The following is a 24,710-nucleotide window of genomic DNA, read 5'->3' on the forward strand; positions in this document are numbered from 1 at the left end:
GGAACACAGCAAGGGGAAACAAGGGGTCTAGAGAAAAGTCCACAGAGGAGGGAGAGATGGAGGGGAAAGGACGGGGGCACTGACCTAAATAAGAGAGAGAGAGAGAGAGAGCGAGCGAGGGCGGACGGGACAGACTAGCTGATGATGAAGGAGAAGGCGGGTGCAAATCCAAGGCTTTCTGCTTCATGACATTGTTTGCGGTAACGCTTGCCTCTGTGTTTTCCGTCAGCAGATGCATGAGCAGAAAGACCTGCGGGGCATTTCATTTAAACAGAAACAACCCTGCTCCCACCTAAGTATGCTGTAGACAGGATAAAGAATGCCTTTTGCACTGTTCCTTCACATTCTCTTTGTATTTTTTTTCCTTCCTTCCTTTCTATGGGGCTGGCATGGCCTAACAATTAGCCCTGCAGTGAGGACTTGCATCTCCTCCCAACTAAAGACCTAGAAGACCTAGGTATAAGCAAATTAGGGGAGAGGGGCCAGAATCCAACAGGGCAACCGAGATGGGAAAAAGTAAAGAAGCAAATACTCAGTGTCCTTCAGTTAAGGGCCATCTTCACTTAGCAGAATGGGAAATGAGAAAGACAGAGGCTGAGATGTTAAGGCGAAACAGGGCACAGGCACATTTTTTTTACCTGGCAAGTTTAAGTTTCAACTACAGTTAAGCCCAAACTTGCCCACTGAACTCTTGCTTTCCTTCTTTTACCTTCTAATAGGCCGGAAACATCTCTTATTCTGAAATCTATGCTTCTGATCCAGATGGTCCTCCTTTCCTGCTTCCAAACTCTACACTCAGTGGTTGCTTGTCTGCCTCTACGCTTCAACCTGTCTTTTCTTTCTGATTACGACTGCATAGCTCCTGCTGCCGTTGCACGCTTCTGTTTTCTAGGTAACAGCTCTGATTGCCTGGCGTCAGTTTGCATACGATTGCCCTGGCGTGCCCTATCAGTTCAGGGAGATTGCCTCCGCAGCACTCAGAATTCAAATCTTCTGTCCGGTCTTTTTAACAGGTAATAAAAGAGATGCAGACCGGACATTATCGTGCAACATTTTAACTTGAACAGTCCCCATATGTAAATAAATACATCACCGGGGCTGGAGTTGCCAGAGTAGGCCAGTGCTTGTGGGCAGCTGCCCTGCAGTGTGAGTCATCAGCTGCAATGCGGCACCATCTTGTGGTGGCGCTGGGGGGGCAGGGGCACTATCTTGGGGTGGCAATGGTGTTGGGGAGGTGGCAGCCAGCTGTCCACATGCTTAAAGGGAACCATGGGGTATAAATCTGCCGCAGCAATAATGTTACATACGCAGCTTCTGGTCCCAATCATTCATTGGGTACATGTGTCCCTCTCTCTATACCAGGGGTCAGCAAACCAGGGGGCAGGGGGGCTTCAGCAATCCTGAAGGGGGGGGGGCCTATGCTGTGGAGACTCAGTGCCGTGAAAGCACTGTAAGCTCAGGAGGGAGGAAAGTGCCAGAACATAGTGACCTCATTGTAAGCAGGCCACCTTTTTCGATGGGCTGGGGAAAGGAGCTGCTCCTGCTGTGGTGGGCCCAGACGGGCAGCTGCTTACTTACTCTGGGGCAGAAGTGGACGTGGGAGCAGCCGCTGCGCTGTTCCACAATCAAGGAAGAGCCTGCCACCCTCAAGCCTCAGCCCAGGAGGAGCTCCCGATGCTGTCGGATGCCCTACCCGGGGAGGGGGAGGGGAATGGGCAAAGAGGCCGGAGAGAAGGTGATGTGCAAAAACATTAAACAAGCAAATCAAAACACGAGAAAACAAAAAAGATGAGCTACTAAGAATAATACAAAAATATATGGAAAGATTAGTGGAAACAGTAAAAAAGCAAAAAAAAAAAGTCAGGCAAGGTGGAATGGAGGCTTACTTTTGGCTGGCACCTCATTTTTTTTAAACATTTTCTAGCCCTTACCTTTGTGGAGCGTGTCTCTGTCTGGTGTGCTTTGATCTGTGTAACTGTATGTAATGTCTGTCGCTCTCTGCCCGTGTCTGTGTTTGGGTATGCTGTGTCTATTCCTCTCTGTCTGTGTCTGGGGGTGGTTTGTCTGTCTGTGCTTGTCTGTCTAGGTCTGGAATGTCTGTGTCTCTGTGTCTGTCTGGGTATTGGGTTTCTGTCTCTCTGTGGGGTGTCTGTCTTGGTATGGAGTAACTATGTCTGTCTGTGGGGCTCTCCGTGTCTGTTTCGCTCTCTGTCGGTCTGGGGATGGGGTGTTTCTGATTGTCTGGATATAACATATCCGTGTCCCTCTCTGTCTGTCTGGGTACCAGATATCTGACTCTCTGCACCCGTGCATTTCTATAAGCTTATTCCTTTCAGCAAATTGAAGAGAAACAAAATGGAGGCTTTGAGCCACTGGTTGGTAGTGTGGCTGCCTGGTGAATAGATAGATAAAAATATAACTCCATCTTGGGGGCCCCAACCAATTGAATGAATGTAAAGGGGGGCCGTGACTCCAAACATTTGCTCACCCCTGCTCTAGACATACAAAGAGACAGACAGACATAGTATAGACAGGTACATATATAGTGCATACATGTGTACATACTGGACAGCTAGATAGATACCTATAATAGGGGCATGAACTATTGGTGATGGTATTGTAAAGTATCATGTTAGCCTCAATATGAAATTGCAATATTTGCATTACTTACAGTAAACTATTTCACTGTACTCATGTAAGGACTCACAGATCTTCACAAACTGTATTTGCCACATCATTGTTAATAATGGATGTTCGTACCATACAAGGTAAAAATCACAGAAAGAAAGAATAGAGGGGTTGCATGATACCTTAACCTCCTGTTTTAAAATACTTTAACATGGAGTCATGTTTCAGAGGAAGATGGTGGAAAACTGTGCAACTTCTGATCCAGGGAAATATTCCAAGTGTGGGAAAACCAACGGCCTTGTACTAAAAACCAGTTCTCTTATGTGTGAGCTTGCACCAGGAATGCCCACCTCAAGTGCCCAGAGGCTGCACGTGGGCTTGGCCTTCAGAATAATCAAACTGTGAAATTAGCACTATGCTTGTTAAGATCAGAGCCCCCTCTATGCATACATCTCTCATGAATATTCATTGCAAGTAAACCTTGAGGGCCTAGCAGGCCCATCCCTATGGATTACACCCTAGCTTTTTTTGTTGCTTATCTTGTTTACACTGTACCAATTATGCTGCCTCTAATGTGGCCAAACAAAAGCCTAAAGCACTAACATGCATTTGGTAAAACAGATGAAAACAAACAGAAATGTCTCGGCAACAGCAAATTTGAAAACGTCACATTAAAAAAAAAACAACCCCAACATGCCTATCTGCTAAATCTGTTTGCAGTGACTGTCAGAGCCTAACATTCATTTTTTTAACATAAACATATTTTTCTTTCCTCCCTCATATGTATCTGTTTACCAGAAAATACAAAGCTAAGAAATATAGGGGACGATTCACGAAGATGAGTGCTAAAAATATTTGCATGCAAGCACTAATTTTTTTTAGCATGAAAACTAAAATTGTAATTAGCATTCATTTCACAATGATAATGATACAGAGAGCATGCGGTGGCTAAAAGGCCCATGCTAAAGGCATTGCAAGCCTTTAATTGTGTGTGCATCGTCTGCACATCGTAAACCCCTGCACTGACTGGCCCAAAGCGAGTTAGGGTGGGGAATCTCTCCCACCCGTGCCCAAACTGAAGGCAAAGGCTCTTCCAGGGGCTCCATCCCACTCTCTTCCTGACCCCCCCCCCCCCCCCCCCGGCATCCTCCCTCATCCCAAAGAAAGAAGAAGCCCCTCCCAGGGATATCCCTCACCTCTAAGAATGAGCTGCTCCTCTGGGGTGCTATACATCACCCCTCCCCAAGAAAGATCAGCCCCTCCAGGGGGGGGTGGGGTGGGGGAGTCCCCCAACATCCCTGCCCTCTCTCAGCTCCTCTCTGGAATGCCAGCCTACATTTCCAATTGACTGAATTCCTCACTGGCAGGAGAGGCTGGAATGCCCCCTTACTCCAAACGCTGCTGCTCTGCAGTGCTTTTCTATGCATCAAGCCACAGCGCTGCCGGCCCACTAACATTTGCCAACCATCTTGAGCAGGTGATAAATTTATTTGGATATAACGGTCCTGATAAATTTAGCCGCATTTACTGAAGAGAATGATAAGAGCTAATGAGCTCATTAGTACCCTACTTGCACAGTCCGCAGTGTGCTTGCATTCGCCTGCGAGCGCACGCTCGATTTACCATGGATTTTTCACCCAGGTTAACCTTTAGTGAATCGGCCATAATTTATCGTGCACACCACAACGCTTTTGTGTGCACACTGTTTTGATGGTCTTTAGAGAATCAGCCCCATAGGGTTTCAAACGTTTGGATTACTCAGTGCTACTTTTTCTATGACTCCGGATCTGTAAGTTTAAGTATGCTCAGATGCACTGAGAATAAAGCCCAATAGCTCGCAGATGATATTAGGTCAAAACTAAATTCTTTCATTTCCATCCACTCTGTTCAGCGAAAAAACAGATGAGTCCTGCTTCCTTGTACTTTTCCATTATGTTTTTGGATTGTTCAGAATTGATCTAGTTGGCTACATAATTCTATCCAAACCCAAAGTCTGTAGACAGATGATAGAACAGTCTTCATATAGCTCAAAAGCTATTCATATTTTGCAAATTAAATCTGCAGGAACATACATACACATGATGCTTGGAACTATAAATTCCTTCTCAGGAAAGAGCTTCAGGGAAGAACTGCATGAATTTTGCCTCATGAAATCTGTAATGCACTATGCAGACATAATGAGAGAGAGCGAGAGAGAGTTATCCCACCACTCCAGAGTCTCATCTGTGGTGCTGAGCTGGGGCTGAGCTCGGTTCTGTAGGCTACCAAGCTGAACGGAGGGAGGGAGGTGGAATCTCTTCATGGAAAGAGAGCTTCATGCAAATGGACTGCAGCCCGAAGTCCGGGAGGACTGTGAGTGAGATTCCACTGTAGCGTGACATTAGGCACCATGACAAGAGAACACGAGAGTGCCATGTCAAATCAGGTTAGCAGAAGCACTGAGAAATCATCTGTGTTCACTTACAACAAGGCTAATAACCTCCGATTGAGTGTGACTAACTCATCGCCCATATCTCACTGACATCTGCAGCCAGCTCCTTCTCACTTTCACTCTGACCCTTTCTCCTGCTGTCGGCAAATGTCCAGGAGATTCCAGTAGTGAAACATGAGGTACGTGTGCTTTTCTGAATCCTTTTCAGTGACAGCTGAAGGGCTTATGAGGCCTCACAAATTCATGTACAACCTAATCTAAGTAATTTCTTTTGGTTAGGCCAATTTAAACTATCACAATATCCAATGTATCCTGTCTTTCCTGGGATTAACATAGCAATAAACATTTTAATATTCAAATTCCTAATGATATTGATGGTGTTATGGGGAAAAACATTGTTCATACTGAAATTCCTTGGTCTGATGTGACCAGATGGGTTTTCAGGATTGCCACAATGAATATGCATGAGATAGATTTACATACACTGGGTCTGCAGTATATGCAAATCTATCTTATGCATATTCATTATGAATATCCTGAAAACCCGAGTGGTTAGGTGTGCCTCCAGGAAAGGGTTGGGAAACACACTGCACGAGTCTCAAAGAAAAATTCATGCACTCATATCCTTCAGAAATCACTTTCACCGCATTGAACGCCCTCATAATAATGCAAGACCAGAGAACTGACTCTGTAATCAGCTCCCTGATTACTCGATCTCCCTCAGCTTCCTGAGAACCCCGCTCCATGCTGCCTTTTAAACATTAGCACAGTAAGAAGATTCCCTTCCACCGTCTCTTCCCCTTCTACCTGGACAGGTTTCTTCTTGGCGCCTTCATTGTTTTCAGCCTCTTCGTGCTCCCGCACACCTTGGGGCAGGTTTGTGTAGTTAGCTAGGCCACTGAGGAGGGAGGAGACCATGGGACTGGTGTCCATTTCCTCCTGTAAACGGAAGGAGTGAAGAAAGTGAGAGGCGTAACATCCCCCAAAAATTGCACATTTCTATACTACAGAGAGAGGATCTCAATCATATAATCACTCTATGCCAACTAAGTCTCTACAAACAATCTACATTCCCAGGAACCCCAAAGCTCAGATTGCCCAGCTTACCTGCTTGCTGGCCCTTTGATCTTGGAACCTCACCAATTTTAGTTGGTAAGAGGCCGACATAACAAAATGTGAGCAAAGGTTTAGCGCACATTTTCTTTCCTGACGTGCTGAGAAATATCAACTCCAGATGCAGTAAGCTAATATTATGCAAATGCATTGGGAAGTTTAAAACACGTGCTAACAGAAAAATGTGCGCACAGGTGAGTAAAAATGCGCGCTCAGCCTTATTACATTGGCCCCAATATGAGTAGTGATTTGTGTGTTTAAAACTGAAAAAAGCTAATAACATGGTTGTGAGGGAGTCCTTAGGAAACTCCCTCAGACAACCTTAAAGGACCGGGCACAGCTGTCTCACCCAGTCCTCCTTAAGATCCAGACCCCCCAAGGAATCCTGGGTGACGGGAGAAGCCCCTCACCAGTGCACAAGAACTCAGGATCTAGAATGGGTAGAGAGGCCCCGCGGAGCAGACAGGAACCCATTCGATGCAAAGACCTGCTATGTGTGATATCTGTGTGCTTCCTGAACTTAAGGTGAGCTGCAATTGTTTATCTGATTTATCTTCCACTGTAAATAAATTGCACCTAAAGGAAACAGCCAGAGTCTGCCTCATTATTCCTTCTAGTTGTTTCCCAAGCCACTATCGCCAAGTTACCACATATGGTGGTAGCAGTGGGATCTCTTACCTAAGCGGGAAGCACAGACAGAGTCCATAGCCGCAGCAGCAGAAAATAAAAATTACAGTTTGTGTTCTTTTTCCTGGGACCTCCCAGTTCCACTCACCCAGCTTTCATGCAACAGGCCAAGGGGGCTAGCCCCACCTGTGTAGTCAGGGGTCAAGCAGTGAGTAAGGGTCGGACAGGCCAGCAGGGTTGTTTTGTTTCCTCCCCCTCTCTCCTTTCCCCGGAGAGGTATGTAGTTTGGAGGCAGCTTGATAAGTAGGGAAGATGGAGCAGGTTATCCAGGTCCTTGTTGCAGGGCAGCAACGATTACAAAACACCCTGCAAATGTAAATTGATCAGCAGCAGGCACCATGAGAGCAGGTGACCCAGATAGCACAAGCTGTGCAAACCGCTGTAACCAGTCCACCTTCTGTGTCTCCAACACTACTTAAGATGACCCCTGGAGAAGACCTCAATGGTTTCCTGAAAAACCTTGAATGCACAGCCTGACTGGCAGGCTGGCCAGAGGACAGGTGGGCTACCTATCTGGGGAATTTACAGTTTGAAAGATAGTCAAAATACCTTCCAAACCGTCAATCCAGAAGGCAGGGCCACATACCAGGAAGTCAGGGCCATCATTCTAGAGAGAGTGGACGCACCCCAGAAGCCTAACAGTAATTTTGGCAGGAAGTTCTACAGGCTGGAGAAAACCCAAGGAACCTATTCCACAGACTTAAAGATGTCGCTTTGAAGTGGCTGCATCCAGAAGGGAAGACTAGGGTGGAGATAGCCAAAGCAGTTCTGCTGGAACAGTTCCTAGACAGCCTAGAATGGCCTATGTGGCAGTGGGTCTGCCGACACCCAAACCTTACAGTTGAAAAGGCACTGGAAGCAGTGGAGGCCTATTATCAGGATCAGACAATGCGTGAACCAAGTAGGTTCCCAGAGAAGCCACTTGACTCGTGTAGAGGATAACTGAGATCTAAGAGCCAGAGGCCTGAAAAATCAGTAGCACAGGTCCAGCCAGGCTTTTCACCTCAACCATAACCCTCAGCCTGACCGGCATGTTTCAGCTGAGGAGAAAGGGGCCATTTTACAGAGACTGTTCTCATAGGGAAGATGAACCCATGGACGTTAATGCCGTGGCCCCACACTTTTGTAATTTTGTGGATGTCACCAGCTAGGGAGTCTCTGCTTTTGTGATTGCAGTTGAGCTAGATGGCATTCCAACCCAAGCAATAGTGTACTCTGGGAGTGTGAAAAAGCTCGTACAAAGAGAGTTAGTAAAGCAAGTCCAGATTGACTACAACAGAGTAGTGACCCTGGCATGCATACACGGGGACCAATGGCAGTATCCATCAAGCCAGGTACAACTGAAGACCCTGGTCGGTCAAGAGAAATTGAGGTGGGAGTTCTTCCTTGGCTACTCTACCCTGTGGTCATAGGACGGGACTGTCCAAATTTTAAGCGCCTCTGGAACCAGCTCACAGTGGGTTCATCCAACCACAACAATGAAGAAATGGACTTTCCAGAATTCTTTCTCTTGGAAGATCCAGATCTCTATCATAAAGACTCCAAGACTCCTAAGTCTGAGAGGCAGCACCAACAGAACAAATACACTTATTCTGCCAATTTAGAGGCAACCAGGGAGAAGGGATCGGAGTCAGGACAATCGCCCATACAGAATGTCTTATCTGGCCCCTTTGAGTGAGAAAAAGGAGGTGACCCAGGGAGCTTCAAGCAGGCCCAGAGGGAGGATGAGTTCTCCAAGTGGGCCCAGGAGCAAATACAAAGGGTAGATGGAAAGGTATTTCCTGGAACATAGCTTACAGACCCTATTCTTCCTTATTTTGTGATGAAAGGGGATCTGCTTCACCAAGTCACAAAGGGAAGTGTAGAGGGGGAACTGATAGAACAACTCCTAGTTCACAAACTGTATCATCAGAAGGTCATACAACTAGCATACAGCCACCTTCTACGGGGGGGGGGGTCACCCTGGGGAGGAAAAGGCCTGGCAAAAAATACTGACACAATTCTATTGGCTGGGTCTAAACAGGTCAAGTTGTATTGCTGGTCCTGCCCTACTTGCCAACTCACAAAGACTGCCGGCATATGAACGTCACCTCTCATAACAATGCCCATAATTAAGACCCCTTTTTAAGGGATGGGCATGGATCTTATGGGGCCACTAAAGAGATTTACTCAAGGAAATAAGCACATCCTCGTCATTCTGGGCTATGCCACAAGATATCTAGAGGCAGTACCATTACGGAACATGAAGACTCCGACAGTGGCGACTGCCCTAATGGAAGATTTTTCATGACTTGGGCTACCCAAGGAGATCTTAATGAATCAGGGGACCCCCATCCATGTCAAGGCAATAAAACAAAGCTGCATCTTTCTTAAGGTAAAGACTCTGCACACCTCAGTACATCACCTGCAGACCGATGGCCTCGCTGAGCACTTCAACCAGACTTTCAAGCAAATGTTGAGGAAATCTGTGAATAAAGATGGCAAGAACCAGGACTCATTGCTACCCTATGTACTGATTGTAATCCACAAAGTGCTCCAGGAAAAAGATCTAGGCATCATAGTGGATAATACTTTAAAATCGTCGGCTCAGTGTGCTGCAGCAGTCAAAAAAGCAAACAGAATGTTAGGAATTATTAGGAAGGGAATGGTTAATAAAATGGAAAATGTCATAATGCCTCTGTATCGCTCCATGGTGAGACCGCACCTTGAATTCTGTGTACAATTCTGAACAAGTAGATGTGAATAGGTTATTTACACTTTCGAATAATAGAAAGACTAGGGGGCATTCCATGAAGTTAGCAAGTAACACATTTAAGACTAATCGGAGAAAATTCGTTTCACTCAACACACAATAAAGCTCTGGAATTTGTTGCCAGAGGATGTGGTTAGTGCAGTTAGTGTAGCTGGGTTCAAAAAAGGTTTGGATAAGTTCTTGGAGGAGAAGTCCATTAACTGCTATTAATCAAGTTTACTTAGGGAATAGTCACTGCTATTAATTGCATCAGTAGTGGAATCTTCTTAGTGTTTGGGTAATTGCCAGGTTCTTGTGGCCTGGTTTGACCTCTGTTGGAAACAGGATGCTGGGCTTGATGGACCGTTGATCTGACCCAGAATGGCAATTTCTTAAGTTCTTATGAGCTCCATGGGTTTTTTCCTGTTTAAACTACTGTATGGGAGAAGGCCGAGAGGAATTATGGACATAGCTTGGGAAATTTGGGAAGGTGAAGGAAACCTTGGGCAAAATCTCATGGACTACGTTCTCTGAGTGCAGGATCGCCTTAAAAAAGCTGGCGAGACAGCCTGCCTATGCCTAGAGAAGGCTCAGGCTACCTAAGCCCGAGCTTATAATCACCCCACGGACCAAAGAGTATTCCAGCTGAGGGACTACATCCTTGTCCTCCTCCCCTCTTTGGAAAGCAAGCTATTAGCCCATTGGTAAGGACCCTATGAAATTTTGGAAAAAACAGGGCCCATGGATTACAAAATAGCCCAGTCTGATAAATGAAAGAAATCTCAGATCTACCATATAAACCTTCTAAGAAGTGAGATCCATGGGTGTGTGGAGATGTAAGAGTTTGGTCTAGAGGTCAGACCTGACATGGACCAAATCCAGATTACTTTCGGAAAGCAGCTGTCTACTGCTCAGACAGCTGACTTAAAGCAGCTAGTGAAGCAAAACAAGGAGATCATTTTGACCCTATCAGGTCGTACACATCAGGTGCAGTGTGACATTAAGTCTCTTGGGGTTGTTGTGCGGCAATAACCCTATCGGATTTCTGAGGCTAGGCAACACGTGAAGGAAATGCTCTGGCTTGGAGTTATAGAAGAGTCTAACAGTGATTGGTCCTCATCCATAGTGTTGGTGCCGAAGCCAGATGGCTGCATAAGGTTCTGCATTGACATTAAAAAGGTCAACAAGGTCTCAAAGCTTGACGTATACCCGATGCCTTCAGTGGATGGGATTGAGTGTCTGGGATAAGCCCAGTTCACCTCTAACTCAGACTTTACAAAAGGGTACTGGCAAGTGCCTCTCATGCCAGTGGTGAAGAAGAAGACTGCATTCTCAACACCCATGGGACTTTACCAGTTCACCATCCTCCCTTTTGGACTCCATGGCACCCCTGCAACATTCCAGCGCTTGGTGGACCACCTGCTCTGCCCACATCAAGGGTATGCAGTCGTCTATTTGGATGACATCGTAGTGTACAGCCCAGATTGGAAGACATACCTATGCCAACTCCAGGCCATGCTCACCAGTCTGAGGAAAGTAGGACTGACAACCAACCCTAAGAAGTGCTTCCTAGCGGGGTCAAGAAGTCCAATACCTTGGCTACACCCTGGGGAAGAGTAAGGTTCATCTGCAGACCTATAAGATCGAGGTGATCACCAGGGTGCCAGTCCCACAAACAAAAGCAAAAGTGAGAGCATTCCTAGGCATCACAGGGTATTATAGAAGAGTAATCCCCAATTATTCAGAGAAGGCCGTGCCTCTCACAAGACTGTTGGTGAAGAAAGCACCGGAGAAGGTCCAGTGGTCAGCTGAAGCAGAGAAGGCCTTTGGGGCTCTGAAAGAGGCACTGTGCTCCGAACGGGTCCTGATAAGTCTGGACTTCATTGAACTCTTTACGGTTCAGACTGATGCCTCAGAAGTAAGCTTGGGAGCAGCCATAGTCAAAAAGAAGAATGGCCAAGAACACCCTGTGGCATACATTATCTTGAAGCTGATGCCATGCAAAAGGTGTTATTCAGCAGTCGAGAAGGAGGCATTGATAGACAAGTGGGCCTTAGAGGCCTTGCACTGAAAAAAGCTAATAACATGGTTGTGAGGGAGTCTATAGGAAATTCCTTCAGACCAGTTTAAGGGACCGGGCACAGCAGCCTCACCCAATCTTCCTTATGATCCAGACCTGCAAGGAATCCTGGGTGAAGGGGAGGAGCCCCCTCACCAGTGTACAAGAACTCAGGGCTTAGAAGGGTTAGTGAGGCCCCGTGGAGCAGACAGGAATTCATTGTATGCAAAGACCTGCTATGTGAGATATCTGTGTGGTACCTGAACTTATGTTGAGCTGCATTTGTTTGTTTGACTTTTCTTTCATTGTAAATAAATTTCACCTAAAGAAAACAGCCAGTGTCTGCCTCCTTATTCCTTCCGGCTGTTTCCCAAGCTGCTATCACCAAGTTATCACAATGGTACTTTAGCCCATCAACCTGTCTCTGATGATGGCCGCAGATTTATTAATAACACCCAACAGACTCAGTAAACAGGCGAAAAGTGATCTCAGTTGGAAGGGGGGTTAATGGATGAGTGTCGGGTAGGTAGATAGGTGGGTGGGTAGTCAGTGGATAGGAAGGGAGTAGGTAGGTTTGTGGAGGGGTAGTTAACTATTTGGTGGTGTGTTAGTGGACAGATGGGGTAGTTAGCTGGGTAGCCGGTAAATGAGTGGGTGGGGTAGAAGGATGGGGTAGGTAAGTGGTTGAGCAGGGGGGGGGGGGGGGTGTTTCCCAAGGCACAATCCTTTTCACTCAGGAGTCCCCGGACAGAGAATCTTTAACATGGGGGTCCTGGACTTGGGTACTCCAGTGCTTAGATCATGTTTTGTCAGAGATGGAATAAAAGTTAACTCACATTTCCAGGGCTCATGTCAGTCTATGGTGTTATACCATTGTGGTCCTGGACATGAGATTCCCAAGTCCAGTGATCCACCAAGTATCTGGGAGATGTCAGTCCAGGACCTCTGCACCCAGGAAATTCAGATCCAAGTCCCTACTGGCACAGCATCATAGACTAATAATACAAGGCACCGGAAATGTAATTAATTTTACTCCACCTCTAATCTAGGAGGTAGATTTGCAGCATTAAGAAAAGCTCCCTTTATTGGGGAGTAATAGCTAATGCCTTCATTAACATGGGATTTACATAGAGGAGCGCTAATTTGTGTGCACATTTTTACTCAGCATTGTGTGTACATTTTTTGTGTGCTAAAATCCTTTGCAAATCAAAAATAAAATTACGTGCACAAATATGTGCACAGAAACATGAAATAATATGTGCGCTCAGCCTAGCAAACCCGATTACATCAGCCCCTAAGAGATTTTTGTTGCTTATCTCTCCACTGAACCATACGCGTGGTCACTGATTCACTTTGGCAACTACTGTAGAGAAGAGCACCAGTTCCCAAGCTTCACCAGGCGGAATCCACTCACCAGGGAACCCACCCTTCAACAAGATTGCTTTGAAATCAACTCACAATATCATGTGTACACACTTTTCATTTTTTAAACCATATTGAAAGATTCCCATTTAAAAGCATCTCTTGCCCCTCTGGATTTTTCTTTCCACCTTTGATTTTCCTGAGAGTCCCTAAAGATGCTTCTCACTGGGAGCAGCCTCCTGTGAGTTGACTCACAAGGGTCTATGTCGCAGGCTGGAAGCTACTGAATGATGGTGGCTAGACAGCTCTATATCTACTAGCCTTGGTGTTTCTTTATTTACAGAATGTATTTACTTACTTATTTATACGTTTTTATATTCTGCTACTTCCACAAAGTGTTCAATGTGGATTACAAATTGGCATCCATAAAAATAATTTAAAAATACAACATACATCATCACTTTAAAAAAAAATATATATAAAATCAACATAATAACAATTTTAAAATACATTAAGCAATAATATTAATACTAAGTAATAATCAATAATTAATCAGCCTGCCTGAAAAAACATGCATTTAGTTTTTTTTCTAAAACTTTAATTCTTTTTTAAGTTTATTTCTTACCTCAAGGCAATTCTGCTATTCATAGCTCTGTTTTCTGAACTTGTAGGGGGGTATTCGTTAATTAGCGCGCATGTTTTACACATTGCTTTTCACATTTTTGCCATTTCAGTTTGTGACATTGAGTCAGTTATGGTAAGTGGCTGTGAAACGTTATTGCAATCACACGAGTCTAAATGATCAATCATCTTCTTCCATTTGTCTGACACATTTTATAATGAATTAAGTACTCTGTAACCCCTTGCACCTTTATTTGCCAGTCAGAATGCTTCTCGTCACCCCATCTCACACTTTTTGTTCATCCAGTCAGCTCTTCCCCTCCTCTGTTTACACCCATTGCCCCTTGCAACACCCCAAATCCCTTCCCAGGTTTTCTTGACATTCTTGCTCCCTCCTTCTGATGTCCTACCTCAAAGAGCGCCATGTTCTTTCCATCATACTCCCTCCCTTTCTCCAGGTCACTGCTGTTGATGAATGGACTGCTCTCCTTGGGGTTTCCATCACCTGAAGACACAACCAGAAAGTGAAATTAAGGAACGCAAACCCCAGTATCAACTTTTTCACACCAATGCGCTCCACTGCAGACTTTGAATTTTCCCCCTCTGCTCTCACATTCAGGGTAATCATTTATTTTCTGGGTGTGATCGCAGTCTAGAAGCTTGGAAGAGCAGATCTTTTTCTCGTATTTTCTTTCATTCGTCAAGGAAAACGGGACAGCTTCATATTTTCAGAAAGCATCATGAAGTTCCCTTATTGAGTGATACGCTGAACAGGAAGTTTCCCGGGCACCCTCCTAAAGTTTTCCGGTTAACTTTAGGACTGTGATTTATCCGACCTGCTTTACCCATCTAAATATATTTGGAGAGTGCTGAGTATCAGTGCCACCGGGATAAAGTTAAGTTGCTTCAATTTTGCCCTTGTAAAAAGTGGCCCCAGTAAAATGTCATTGGTTGGTGGGGCGCAAAATTGAAATCCCGGCAATACAATATCGACACCCCCCCCCCCCCCCCCATAGTATTGTTTGATTTCCTGATCCCTTGGAAAGTAAAGGTAAAGCAAGTTGGAGAATGTGCACAACAGTAGCATTAACACAAAGTAGGGTTGTTGCTTAGTCTATTACTTTGTGATTGCTTGTATGAAATGACAAGTAATGCGAAATTGTTGAGTTGTAGTTTGGTTGGTCTGGCCAAACTGTCCTTTTGTTCTCTGTGGAAAATACAGCTGCTAGAGCCGGGGTTGACTGCCCCCCCCTCCCCCCAAATACAGGGGACACTTTTGTGGATGGGCCCCATTTTCTTTTTTTCATATTGCCTGTCATCCTTTCTCTTTGCCCCAATTCCAGCATTCTCCTCTCTCTCCCCCCCCCCCTCTTATTAATCTGATGTTGCTAGCCCCCTGCTGCAGCTTTCCTCTTCAGTGTTGGTTCACAGGAGGGCAGCCACACATTGTCTCCTCCTTTTCAGCCCATGCAGGATGACACCAGCACACCTCTACCTTCTTCTGGCATGCACTGATCCATGCAAGTGCGGTGTGAGGCATCCTCCTCCATCTGACCAAGGCGGGCTGGTGTGAGCACACTGTTAAGGGCTTTGCGCTATGGATAGGGCAGTGCAAGGGTGTTAGGTATCCTAAGTCAACCTTCAGCCATGCCCTCCTTAACTTTCAGGCCCATAGCACCTCTCCATGAGATTCTGATAATTAAACTCAACAATCATTATGACCCCATTACCACGCCTCCCAGAACGAGCCTGTAAAAATACATACTTAGGCATCATACTTTTAAATATTTAATTTAGTTTCAGATATACTATATATATAAAACCATAAGATTTCCCATACTGGGTCAGACCAAAGGTCCATCCAGCCCAGTATCCTGTTTCCAACAGTGGCCAATCCAAGTCACAAGTACCTGGCAGGATCCCAAGGGGTAGATAAATTCCAAGCTGCTTATCCCAAGAATAAGCAGTGGATTTCTGCAATTCTACCTTAATAATGGTTTATGGACTTATCCTCCAGGAACTTGTCCAAACCGTTTTTAAACACAGCTACACGAACAGCTTTTACCACATCCTTTGGCAACAAATTACAGAGCTTCATTATACAATGAGCAAAAAAAATAATTTTTAAATGTATTACTCAGTCATTGTGTGTCCCCTGTAGTCTTTGTACTTTTCGAAATAGTAAACAACTGATTAACTTTTACTTGTTCTATTCCACTCATTATTTTATAAACCTGAGTTTATAAATATAATACAAATATGTTTCATAAATCATGTCACAGTATATGATGAATATGTCATCTTGATTTCTGCATATAGATTGCAAAAAACAAATCTAGAAATACATACATTTCTAATTTTAAAAAATCCAAACTGAAATGGTTGGCTGGCCTGAACTAGGAAGTTTCCCATTATTACTCACCATCAAAAATAATTCTAGTGACTCAAACTTCCTCCATTACCAGATACTTTGTGACATAACACAAAATGCTGCAAAATGTTCACTCAGAACCTATACAGCAAAAGTGCCATACCAAAACAGCACTAATTCCAAGAACTCAGACACATCTCCCATCGTGTCCCTGAATGACAGAAGGGGAGATTCTTGAGGGAGAAAGAGAGAGGAGGGCCACCTGATAGGTCGAGGTGAGGTGTTAGTGATGGTATAGGGTTTAGGGGCCAGTTTCGCATGTAGAGTGAGAAGAATGAATAGCACAGTACACCTTGGTGAAGATTTAGCATCATCTGGAGTGAGGAAAATCTCAAAAAGATGACATTTCTACTATGTTCTCTCACCCTAGCTTGATGGACTCTATCACAGGGTACCATCATGCTTGGGTGAGTGAACATAGTACAAAATCTCATCTCTTTGAGACTTTCCTCACTCCAAATGATGTCAAATCTTTCGCATGCGAAAACGCCATAGCACACTTTCATGCATGACCCCCCATTGTTTGTTCTTTTCCTGTGCCTTTGGGAATCCGTAATCTGCAGTATGCTTTTGCCTACAAAGCTGTTATAGATTCCATTGTTGGAGTGGCTGCATACCATATTTCCAAAGCTCTGTGATTTTATTATTTTAGAGTTTATTTATTGTTATTTATAAAAATGATTTGATTATTTATATTTTGCATGCTAATGGTATTGAAGTTGTATTTTATTAATTGTTGTTCCATGCCTTCATGCAGCCCCTAGTGAAAAAGTATGTAATTAAACTGCTATGTTACATGGATGCCTGACAAAGAGTCAATATCCTATTCCTTCAGAAAAATCACACTTTGAGGTGAACATAAAGTTCTATGGATAGAATAAGCCTTTGCCGTATTCACAAAACAGACCACACACTTCCTTAAATCACATCCAGTCTTATACATTATAGAAACAAACATGCCAAAAACCTCAAGATAGTTCAGTAAGAACAGGATTTAAAAAACACAGTCAGTCAGGCACTACCTCACCAACAGAGGGACAAGTATGTGCCCTTTTTAACAAATAATAATGTCAGCCTATGAAGTAATTACTTTCTAGAACTGTTATTATACTCCTAGTTCTGCACCTGCATTACTTTGTTAACATTTGTCAGGTTATCCATCACAAGCTGCCATTCAATATGTACTTTAACAGCATTAATGTTATAAGTAGGTGAGATCATGGCCATATCTGACCCTAATTCCCCACCCCAGTCCAACACAATGGGCTACAGCAGCCACTAGTGCTCAAATACTCCAGATCCAGAAATCATGTAGGAAGCATTCCCTCATCGCTGTCTTAATGGAGGTTTGGGCATCAAATAATCCCCCTGTCCGTTTGGCGCTCTCCTCTCTGGCTATGTCCTTCTCTCTGTCCACATCTCTGTCTGACTCTCTCTTGTTCCTCTGTCTGACCCTCTCCCTCTCACCCACACCTTTTTTTTTTTTTTGTCTCAGGTGAAGTGCACTGTCACATCTCATTTATCATTGCCGTCTGGTACATTCTTAAACGTTATTTTTCACGTCAAGCAGTCTAGGATCAGCTCCGACACAAACGAAAGAGGAAAAGCAGCACCTGCGGGAGTAGAAAAAGCCCAGGAGGCTCCTCCCTCGCTGCCATCCTTCTCGGTGTTCCTCCTCTTAGTGCTCCTAACTCCCACGCCCTCCCAGCATTAAAAGGGCTACACTAGTTCCCTCCACAGGGGCAGCAGTATACAAAAAAACCCCCCAAAGTATCCGCAGAGCAGGAAGCAGAGTGCTCGGGAGCAAGGAGGCTCGTCTGCCGCCAGCAGGTGCAGAGAGCCCCGCAGCCAGGACATCGTTGGTCCCGTCTCCATGGCAACGGAAAGGCAAGGCGAACCCCCCGCCCCGCCAGGCGACGGCTCTCGAGTCATTGTGCGGCTGGGTATGAGCTCTGGGGGGCGCGCTATTGCTTTATCTTACTAGCATTTCTGAATTGGGAAGAACACAACAAAAAACGTGTTTTTTTTAAATTCTATCCCTGTACAGAAAAGAAAAATATCACAGGAAAAAAAAACCCCCCAGAGTATTTTTATTTTATTTTATTTATTATTTATATGCCGTGATGCAACAACTCGTCTCTGGGCTGGCCAATCAGTTCTGACTGAGGTCAGAGAGCTAGGTGCACTCACCGTGCATTATGATGTCACAAAGGCATCTGCAGCGTTAAGTAATCCGAACAGGAGTTTGTGGAGCGTTTTTGTTAGATAAAATAGCCTGCATGGCATAAGAAAAATATATACGTTGCCTATGCAAGAGAGTTGTTACTCTCACAGTTCACTCTGGTTTTCTTTCTTGACACTTACTGAAATCCCTCATGATCAGTGAGAATAAAATCATTATCTGATAAGCAACTGTTCTACATTCTCTCTTTATCACATGCACTTACACAGATGGATATTTATGTATTTATTTGTTTCTACTTCTATGCCACCAATAAACATACATAATATTACCTAATATTTAAAAAGCACATAAATCACAGACACATAAAAACAAAGTAGTGATGCTGCACAGACCTGCATGAAAATGTTTTATTTTGTCCCTGTGAAGTGCTTTTCTTAACTTTTTTAGCTAAACAGAAACTGAATGTATCTGTTTCCATAACAAGTTATTACCAGAAGTACTGAAATCAGAAATTATTTCTTCCATAGGATGTGGCACCACTGCAGGTGTTATAGTCCTGGTACGGGTTGATATCACCGCTGCAATCACTGCACAAGCAGATATCACAATATCACTATTGCAATCCCTGTATTTCCTGCACAGGCAGGAATCAAAAGTGTCACTGTTGCGGTCACTGTATTCCCTGCACAATCTGGCACAGGTTCTGTATTCCCTGCCATGCGTCTCATTTATTTATTTATTTATTTATTTATTTCACATTTTTCTATACCGAGCTTCATGGTTGAATACCATATCATGTCTCATGTCTCGTGGGTCTCTGCCACGAGCCTCGCTCCTCACCTGATGCTGCTTGGACTTTGATCCTTGCTTGGACTTCCACTCTTGCCCATCTGCTCCCTGCCACTCACCCTCGCTTGAACTTCAGTTTCACCTGTCTGCTGCCTGCCTTTGACCCTTGCCTGGCCCCTGGATTCTGCTATGTTACTTATTCCCATGGATCCTCACCTAAGTCCTGCCAGCCCCGGCACCCGAAGGCTCAACCCGAAAGGAACAAAGGCTGGTTTAGGTGAAACTTCCACCCGGTCCCTGCCTTGCCAGGCTCCGCCTGCTGGCGGTGAGGACCTGTGGGGGCTCATCCCCATAGGTAGAGCCAATCTGACCCTAGCCTAAGGGTCCACAGACACAACAGTTTGCCGAGGCCACGGACTCGGCAGACTTGTCTTCGCTCCAAGCAATCCCAGGCGTGACTCTCAGGTTTCAGAATCAACAAAATGTCTTGGGGCCAGCTTTCCATAGTCATGGAGTATCTAACTCTCTGATTAGATGCACTGACTCCGGCCTCTACGCTGGCTTTGCCTGGGCCTGCTCTGACGCCTCCTATACCGGTCAACCGGCCGGTTCCTCAACTCCCGGTGCAACCCCACTACACGGGGGATCCCAGGCAATGTCAGGGATTCCTTAACCAGTGCATAATGCACTTTCAGCTTCAGGCTGTGCTCTTCCCCGACGAGAAGTCTAAGACCACCTACATACTCTCCTTGTTGGATGGTCCAGCCTTGGCATGGGCTTTTTCCCTTTAGGAATGAGGGGACCCCATCCTGTTGGATTTCCCTATCTTCCTGAAGCAGTTCTACACAGTTTTTGAAGAAACCAGCCGTGCCTCCGCACTGGCTTCAGACTGCTGCACATATGCCAGGGTTCCTGCACCCTAGGCGAATACGCTGTGGAGTTCCAAACTCTGGCCTCTGAGCTCAGTTGGCGTGAGGATAGCCTGGATGTGATTTTCCTGGAGGGCTTCTCAGGGAAGATAAAATATGAGCTCTTGGTCTGCGAACTACCGACTTCCCTGGAGACTCTCATCGTCCTGACGGGCATGATTGACCATCAATTGCAAGAGAGGACTCAGGAGACTTCCCTGGCTCACAGATCCTTCACTCTGGCCCCACGTTTTCATCATCCGCCTACACCTGCTCCTACTACGCCAGCTGAGCTAGTAGCCACCAAAGAACCCCTGCAACTGGGGTACTGTAAACTCGTCCCCAAAGAGAGGCTCCATCACCAACAAGGCTATGCCTGTACTGTGCAGCCAGAGTTCATCTTATTGCTTAGTGTCCTGAGAAGTTGGGAAACTCAAACATCTAGGCTCAACTGGGGAGATCTTAGGTCTCACTGTTCTTCTGGTACCTGTCATGCTTGAACATGACTCCACCTCATTTCCCATGCAGGCTTTCATTGATTCTGGTTCCAGAGTGAACTTCATCCTTCAAGACCTCATTCACCAGCTGCAGATATCTACTGTATCTCTGCCCCAACCTCTCATGATCTCCTCTGTGTATGGGGGATCCACTTTCCAGGCATCTTACTCAGACCACTGTTACGCTTATACTCTGTACTGGCCTCCTGCACACCAAAAACATTGTCTCTTTCACATCATTCCCTGTGCTGTTGACCCGGTGATATTAGGCCTACCATTGCTTCATCAACTCCAATCCCAGTTTGACTGGACCACTTTACAACTGGCCTGGTGGGGACCTTCCTGTCTTGACTCCTGTCTATCTCCTCCTTGGTGGTGGCTTCAGCGTTACCTGGACTTCGACCCCAATATGCAGTCTTTCAAGATGTCTTCTGCAAGAAGAGTGCAGAGACCTTGCCACCCTATCACCCATACGATTGCGACATAGAGCTTTTCCCGGGGTCCATCCACTCTTTCTACCTGAGACTCAAGCCATGTCAGAATACATTGCCAAGAACCTGGCCATGGGCATTATTTGACTGTCGTCCTCCCTGCCAGGTGTTGGGTTCTTCTTTGTGGCTAAGAAGGATGGATCGCTTAGACCATGTATAGACTACTGCAGCCTAAGTGCTATCACAAAAAAAATGGATATCTTTTTCTGTTAGTAACTGAGCTTTTTTAATGCTTATAGGGTGGCAAGATAGTCACAAAATTAGATCTCCAGGGCACCTATAACCTTATCAACATTAAGGCTGGTGACGAAAGGAAGACTACTTTCAACACACATGACAGGCATTATGAATATTTAGTAATGCCCTTATATCTCTGCAATGCCCCTGCGATCTTTCAAACATGGTAAATGAGATCTTCCATGACCTACAATACACATGCTTGGTGGAATATCTGAATGATATTCTGATCTTTTCCCAAACATTGCCTTCCCATTGCAGACATGTCAAAATGGTCCTACAGCATCTCTGAGAGAATAATCTGTACACTACACACAAAAAGTGTCTGAACAGAAGGAGCTCCCCTTCTTGGTGTACATTGTCTCACAGGAGGGACTTCATATGGATCCAGCTACAGTCAAGGCCATCCTGGAATTGTTATGGTTGGTGTGTATGTGGACCCTTGACCTGAAGTGCGAGTTGACGCTGCCTGTAGGGAGGAGCCCCACAGGTCCGTACCGTCAGGAGGTGAGGAGCTGGAGAAGCAGGAAGCTCTGAGCACAGCAGGGGATGGACCCCCCAGGAACCAGGAGGTGACCCCCGTAGGGTAGTAGGCCATAGGCGGCACCTGAAGAGGCAGGAGAGAGAGGGCGCCAGACAGTCCACAGTTCAATGGGCGCAGAGATGGCGTACTGGAGATTCTCTGGTAGGACGGCCCCACAGGGCAGAGCTGCGGTGTAGTGGGCGTAGACAGGAGTGTGAAGACCAGCCCACACGGCTGGAGGCCCTAGCCATCCAGCAGCTCTAATATGCAGGTACTCGGAGATCACAAGAGAGCCAGCTAGGTAGTAAGGAAGTGGCCCACGGAGCGGGACAGCTGGCAGTGATGGTAATTCCTGGAAAAAATTCCTGGAAATGACCCCGAGGAGCGGGGAGGCCCAAGATATTCTCTGATGATAAGCGCAGCCCGTGAAGCGGGAGAGCGCGAACAGTCTTAGAAAGACACAGGCACAATCCGAGGAGCGAGAAGGCCAGCCAAGGATGCACTGGTCACTGCAATAGTTCCAAGGGAGACCTGGGTGGTAGAAGCGATAGCCAGGTAGAACTCAAGAGGTGCAGAGCCAGCCCGAAGAACGGGGTAGGCCAGGGGAGCGTGTCCCCGATGGAGCGCACACTGACCCCCGAGGAGCGGGTGCCAGACAGGGTTCAGGCAGGTAAGAGCGGCGTCTCAGGAACCGGAAGCAGGTATAGGACTCGTATGGAACTTGTTGCCAAGTCAGCTGACTGGGGGCGCCAATGTGGTTTAAATACCGGAGTCCGATGACATCATCAAGTGGGGACACTCCCAAGGTTCCTGCCATGGCAGCTGGGCCCCATCACCCATCAGTTGAAAATACCTTCCACCCTGAAAATTCATAATACTTTTCATGTATCCTTGCTCAAACCACTGGTACTTTCTTGGCCTTCACGTGCTATCCCTGAACCCAAAGAAATCATCTCTGAAGAGGATATGGTATACGAAGTCCAACAGATCCTGGGCTCCTGCAGAAGAGGCAAGAAGGTGGAGTACTTGATTTCCTGGAAGAATTATGGCCCAGAGGAGAATTCATGTGAGCCAAACTCCTAAAGGAATTCCATCCCTCAAAACCCAAACCCTGGACCTCAAAGAGGGGGCCTAAGAGGAGGCGTACTGTTGCGTCTTGCTGCTCATGGGTCCTTGCCATGAGTTGCGCTCCTCACCTGACACTGTCTTCCTCTTTGAGGCAGGATGCCACCATCATAGCCGGCATGGCAGGATGCCGCCAGCCTCTCTTAGTGTGTGCGTGTGCTTAACTCAAGATATTTAAAAGGCCCACGGCGGAAAAACCCCCCATGACACCCTTAGATGACATCAGCCTTCCCTACATACGGTTGCCTCAGACACCCCTATGGTGCCTCAGCAACAGGTCCAGCCACCCTGGTAGTGTGTGTTGCCAGCATGTCCCTGCCTTGTCTGCCCAGCCTGTCCCTCCGCCTGCTTTGCTTTCCACTTACTTAGCCTCTGGTTTTTGACCCTTGCTTGGACGTCCGCTCTCACCCATCCATTGCCTGCCACTGACCCTCGCTTAAACTTTGGTTTCGCCTGTCTGCTGCCCACCTTTGACCCTTGCCTGGTCCTGGACTCCTCCACATTGCCTGCTCCCAGAGACCCTCACCTAAGTCCTGCTGGCACCGGCACCCAAAGGCTCAACCCGAGGGGGAACGAGGGCAGGTACAGGTGAAGCATCCACCCGGTCCCTGCCTCGCCGGGCTCCGCCTGTTGGTGGTGAGAACCGGCAGGGCTCCTCCCCGCAGGTAGAAGAGCCAGTCTCACCCCAGCCTAAGGGTCCACTGGCACAATACCAGCACAAGGATGCAGAGCAACCTAGGCAGATCTTCAGCCTTGCACCAGCCCTTGCCCTCCACTTACCTACGAGCAGGAGGTAAGTGGAGGGCAAAGGGGTGCCAGCGGTGGCATTGGGCTGGCACAGCACTTCCACCTTTGTCAACTGAACTCTAGCACAGCATTTCTTCCCTCTTTCTCCTCCCCAGCAATATCTCTTTTCTTCCACCCTCACTCTCTTCTGAGCATCCACCTCCCCCTGCCCAGGAATATTATATTCTTCTTTTTTCTCTCTCTCTCTGTTCTCCATGCCCAGCCAGCATCTTCTCTCTCTTCCCATCTTCTACCCACCCCAGCACCACTCTTGTGCATACAACTTTTCCAATACACGGAGGAGGGGATCTCTGCTTTCCTATTCTTATCCCTTGCCACCATTATCCTTCCATTTCACCTCCAGCATCCGCCCTCTGCCCTCCTGCCTCCTCCTCCAGCATCCATTCTCTTGCTTCTTTCTCCCGTCCCCGCATCCATTCCACCTCTCCTCCTCCCTCACGCAAGCTCTGCCCCGCCTCTCTTCTCCAGAATTTAGTTGATTTATATTCCACCTATCAGGCATTTTATACTGGATTACATTCAGATACTGTAGGCATTTCTCTATCCCCAGAGGGCTTACATGCTGTGCACGTGATTTACTAAGCATTTTCCCCATAGACACAGAATGGGAGAAAAGCCTTCGTAAATCAGGCCCTTAGTTTGTATCTAAGTTTGCCCCCTGCCTCTTCACCTCCCTCAGCATCTACCATTGTCTTTCTAAGTATCCATCTACCCTGCTTCCTCCCCCCCCCCCTCCCTTTTCCATTCCCCAGCATGCATCTGGCTCCTTTCCTACCTCAGGTTAGCCGAGCGATGGGAGCCTGTGCTATGGCTCCTCATTGCTCTACCTCCTCCTCAGTGCTGGCATCACAAAACACGATGACATTCAAAACTTGCGGACCAGGCGGCAGAGGCACTTCTGATGCTCATCTTGTGATGCATGAGTTTTCAACATGCTTGCGGTGTCAGAGCTGAGGAAGAGGTAGAGCTGTGTGGAGGCTCCTGCCACTCCACCCAGCTGGTTCCTTCAGCTCTTTAGCTGGTGGAACCTGGGATTCCCCACCAGCCATGCTGTTCCACCCCACAGCACCCCTTTCTCTTTGGCT

At 46.4% G+C, this 24,710-nt stretch overlaps 1 protein-coding gene across 1 annotated transcript in view; it reads right to left on the reverse strand.

Annotated features, from left to right (window-relative positions):
• Positions 1-14,150, reverse strand: part of SLC12A5 (solute carrier family 12 member 5) — a gene marked incomplete at its 5' end in the record, with an annotated part of 200,929 nt that extends 186,779 nt beyond the window's left edge. The window contains 2 exon segments of the mRNA XM_029613484.1: positions 5,867-5,998; positions 14,043-14,150. Coding sequence (XP_029469344.1) covers positions 5,867-5,998; positions 14,043-14,150 — 240 coding nt within the window.
• Positions 14,151-24,710: the final 10,560 nt, after the last annotated feature.

This window comes from Rhinatrema bivittatum, chromosome 8, assembly GCF_901001135.1.
Source record: "Rhinatrema bivittatum chromosome 8, aRhiBiv1.1, whole genome shotgun sequence".
Taxonomy (NCBI): Eukaryota; Metazoa; Chordata; class Amphibia; order Gymnophiona; family Rhinatrematidae; genus Rhinatrema; species Rhinatrema bivittatum.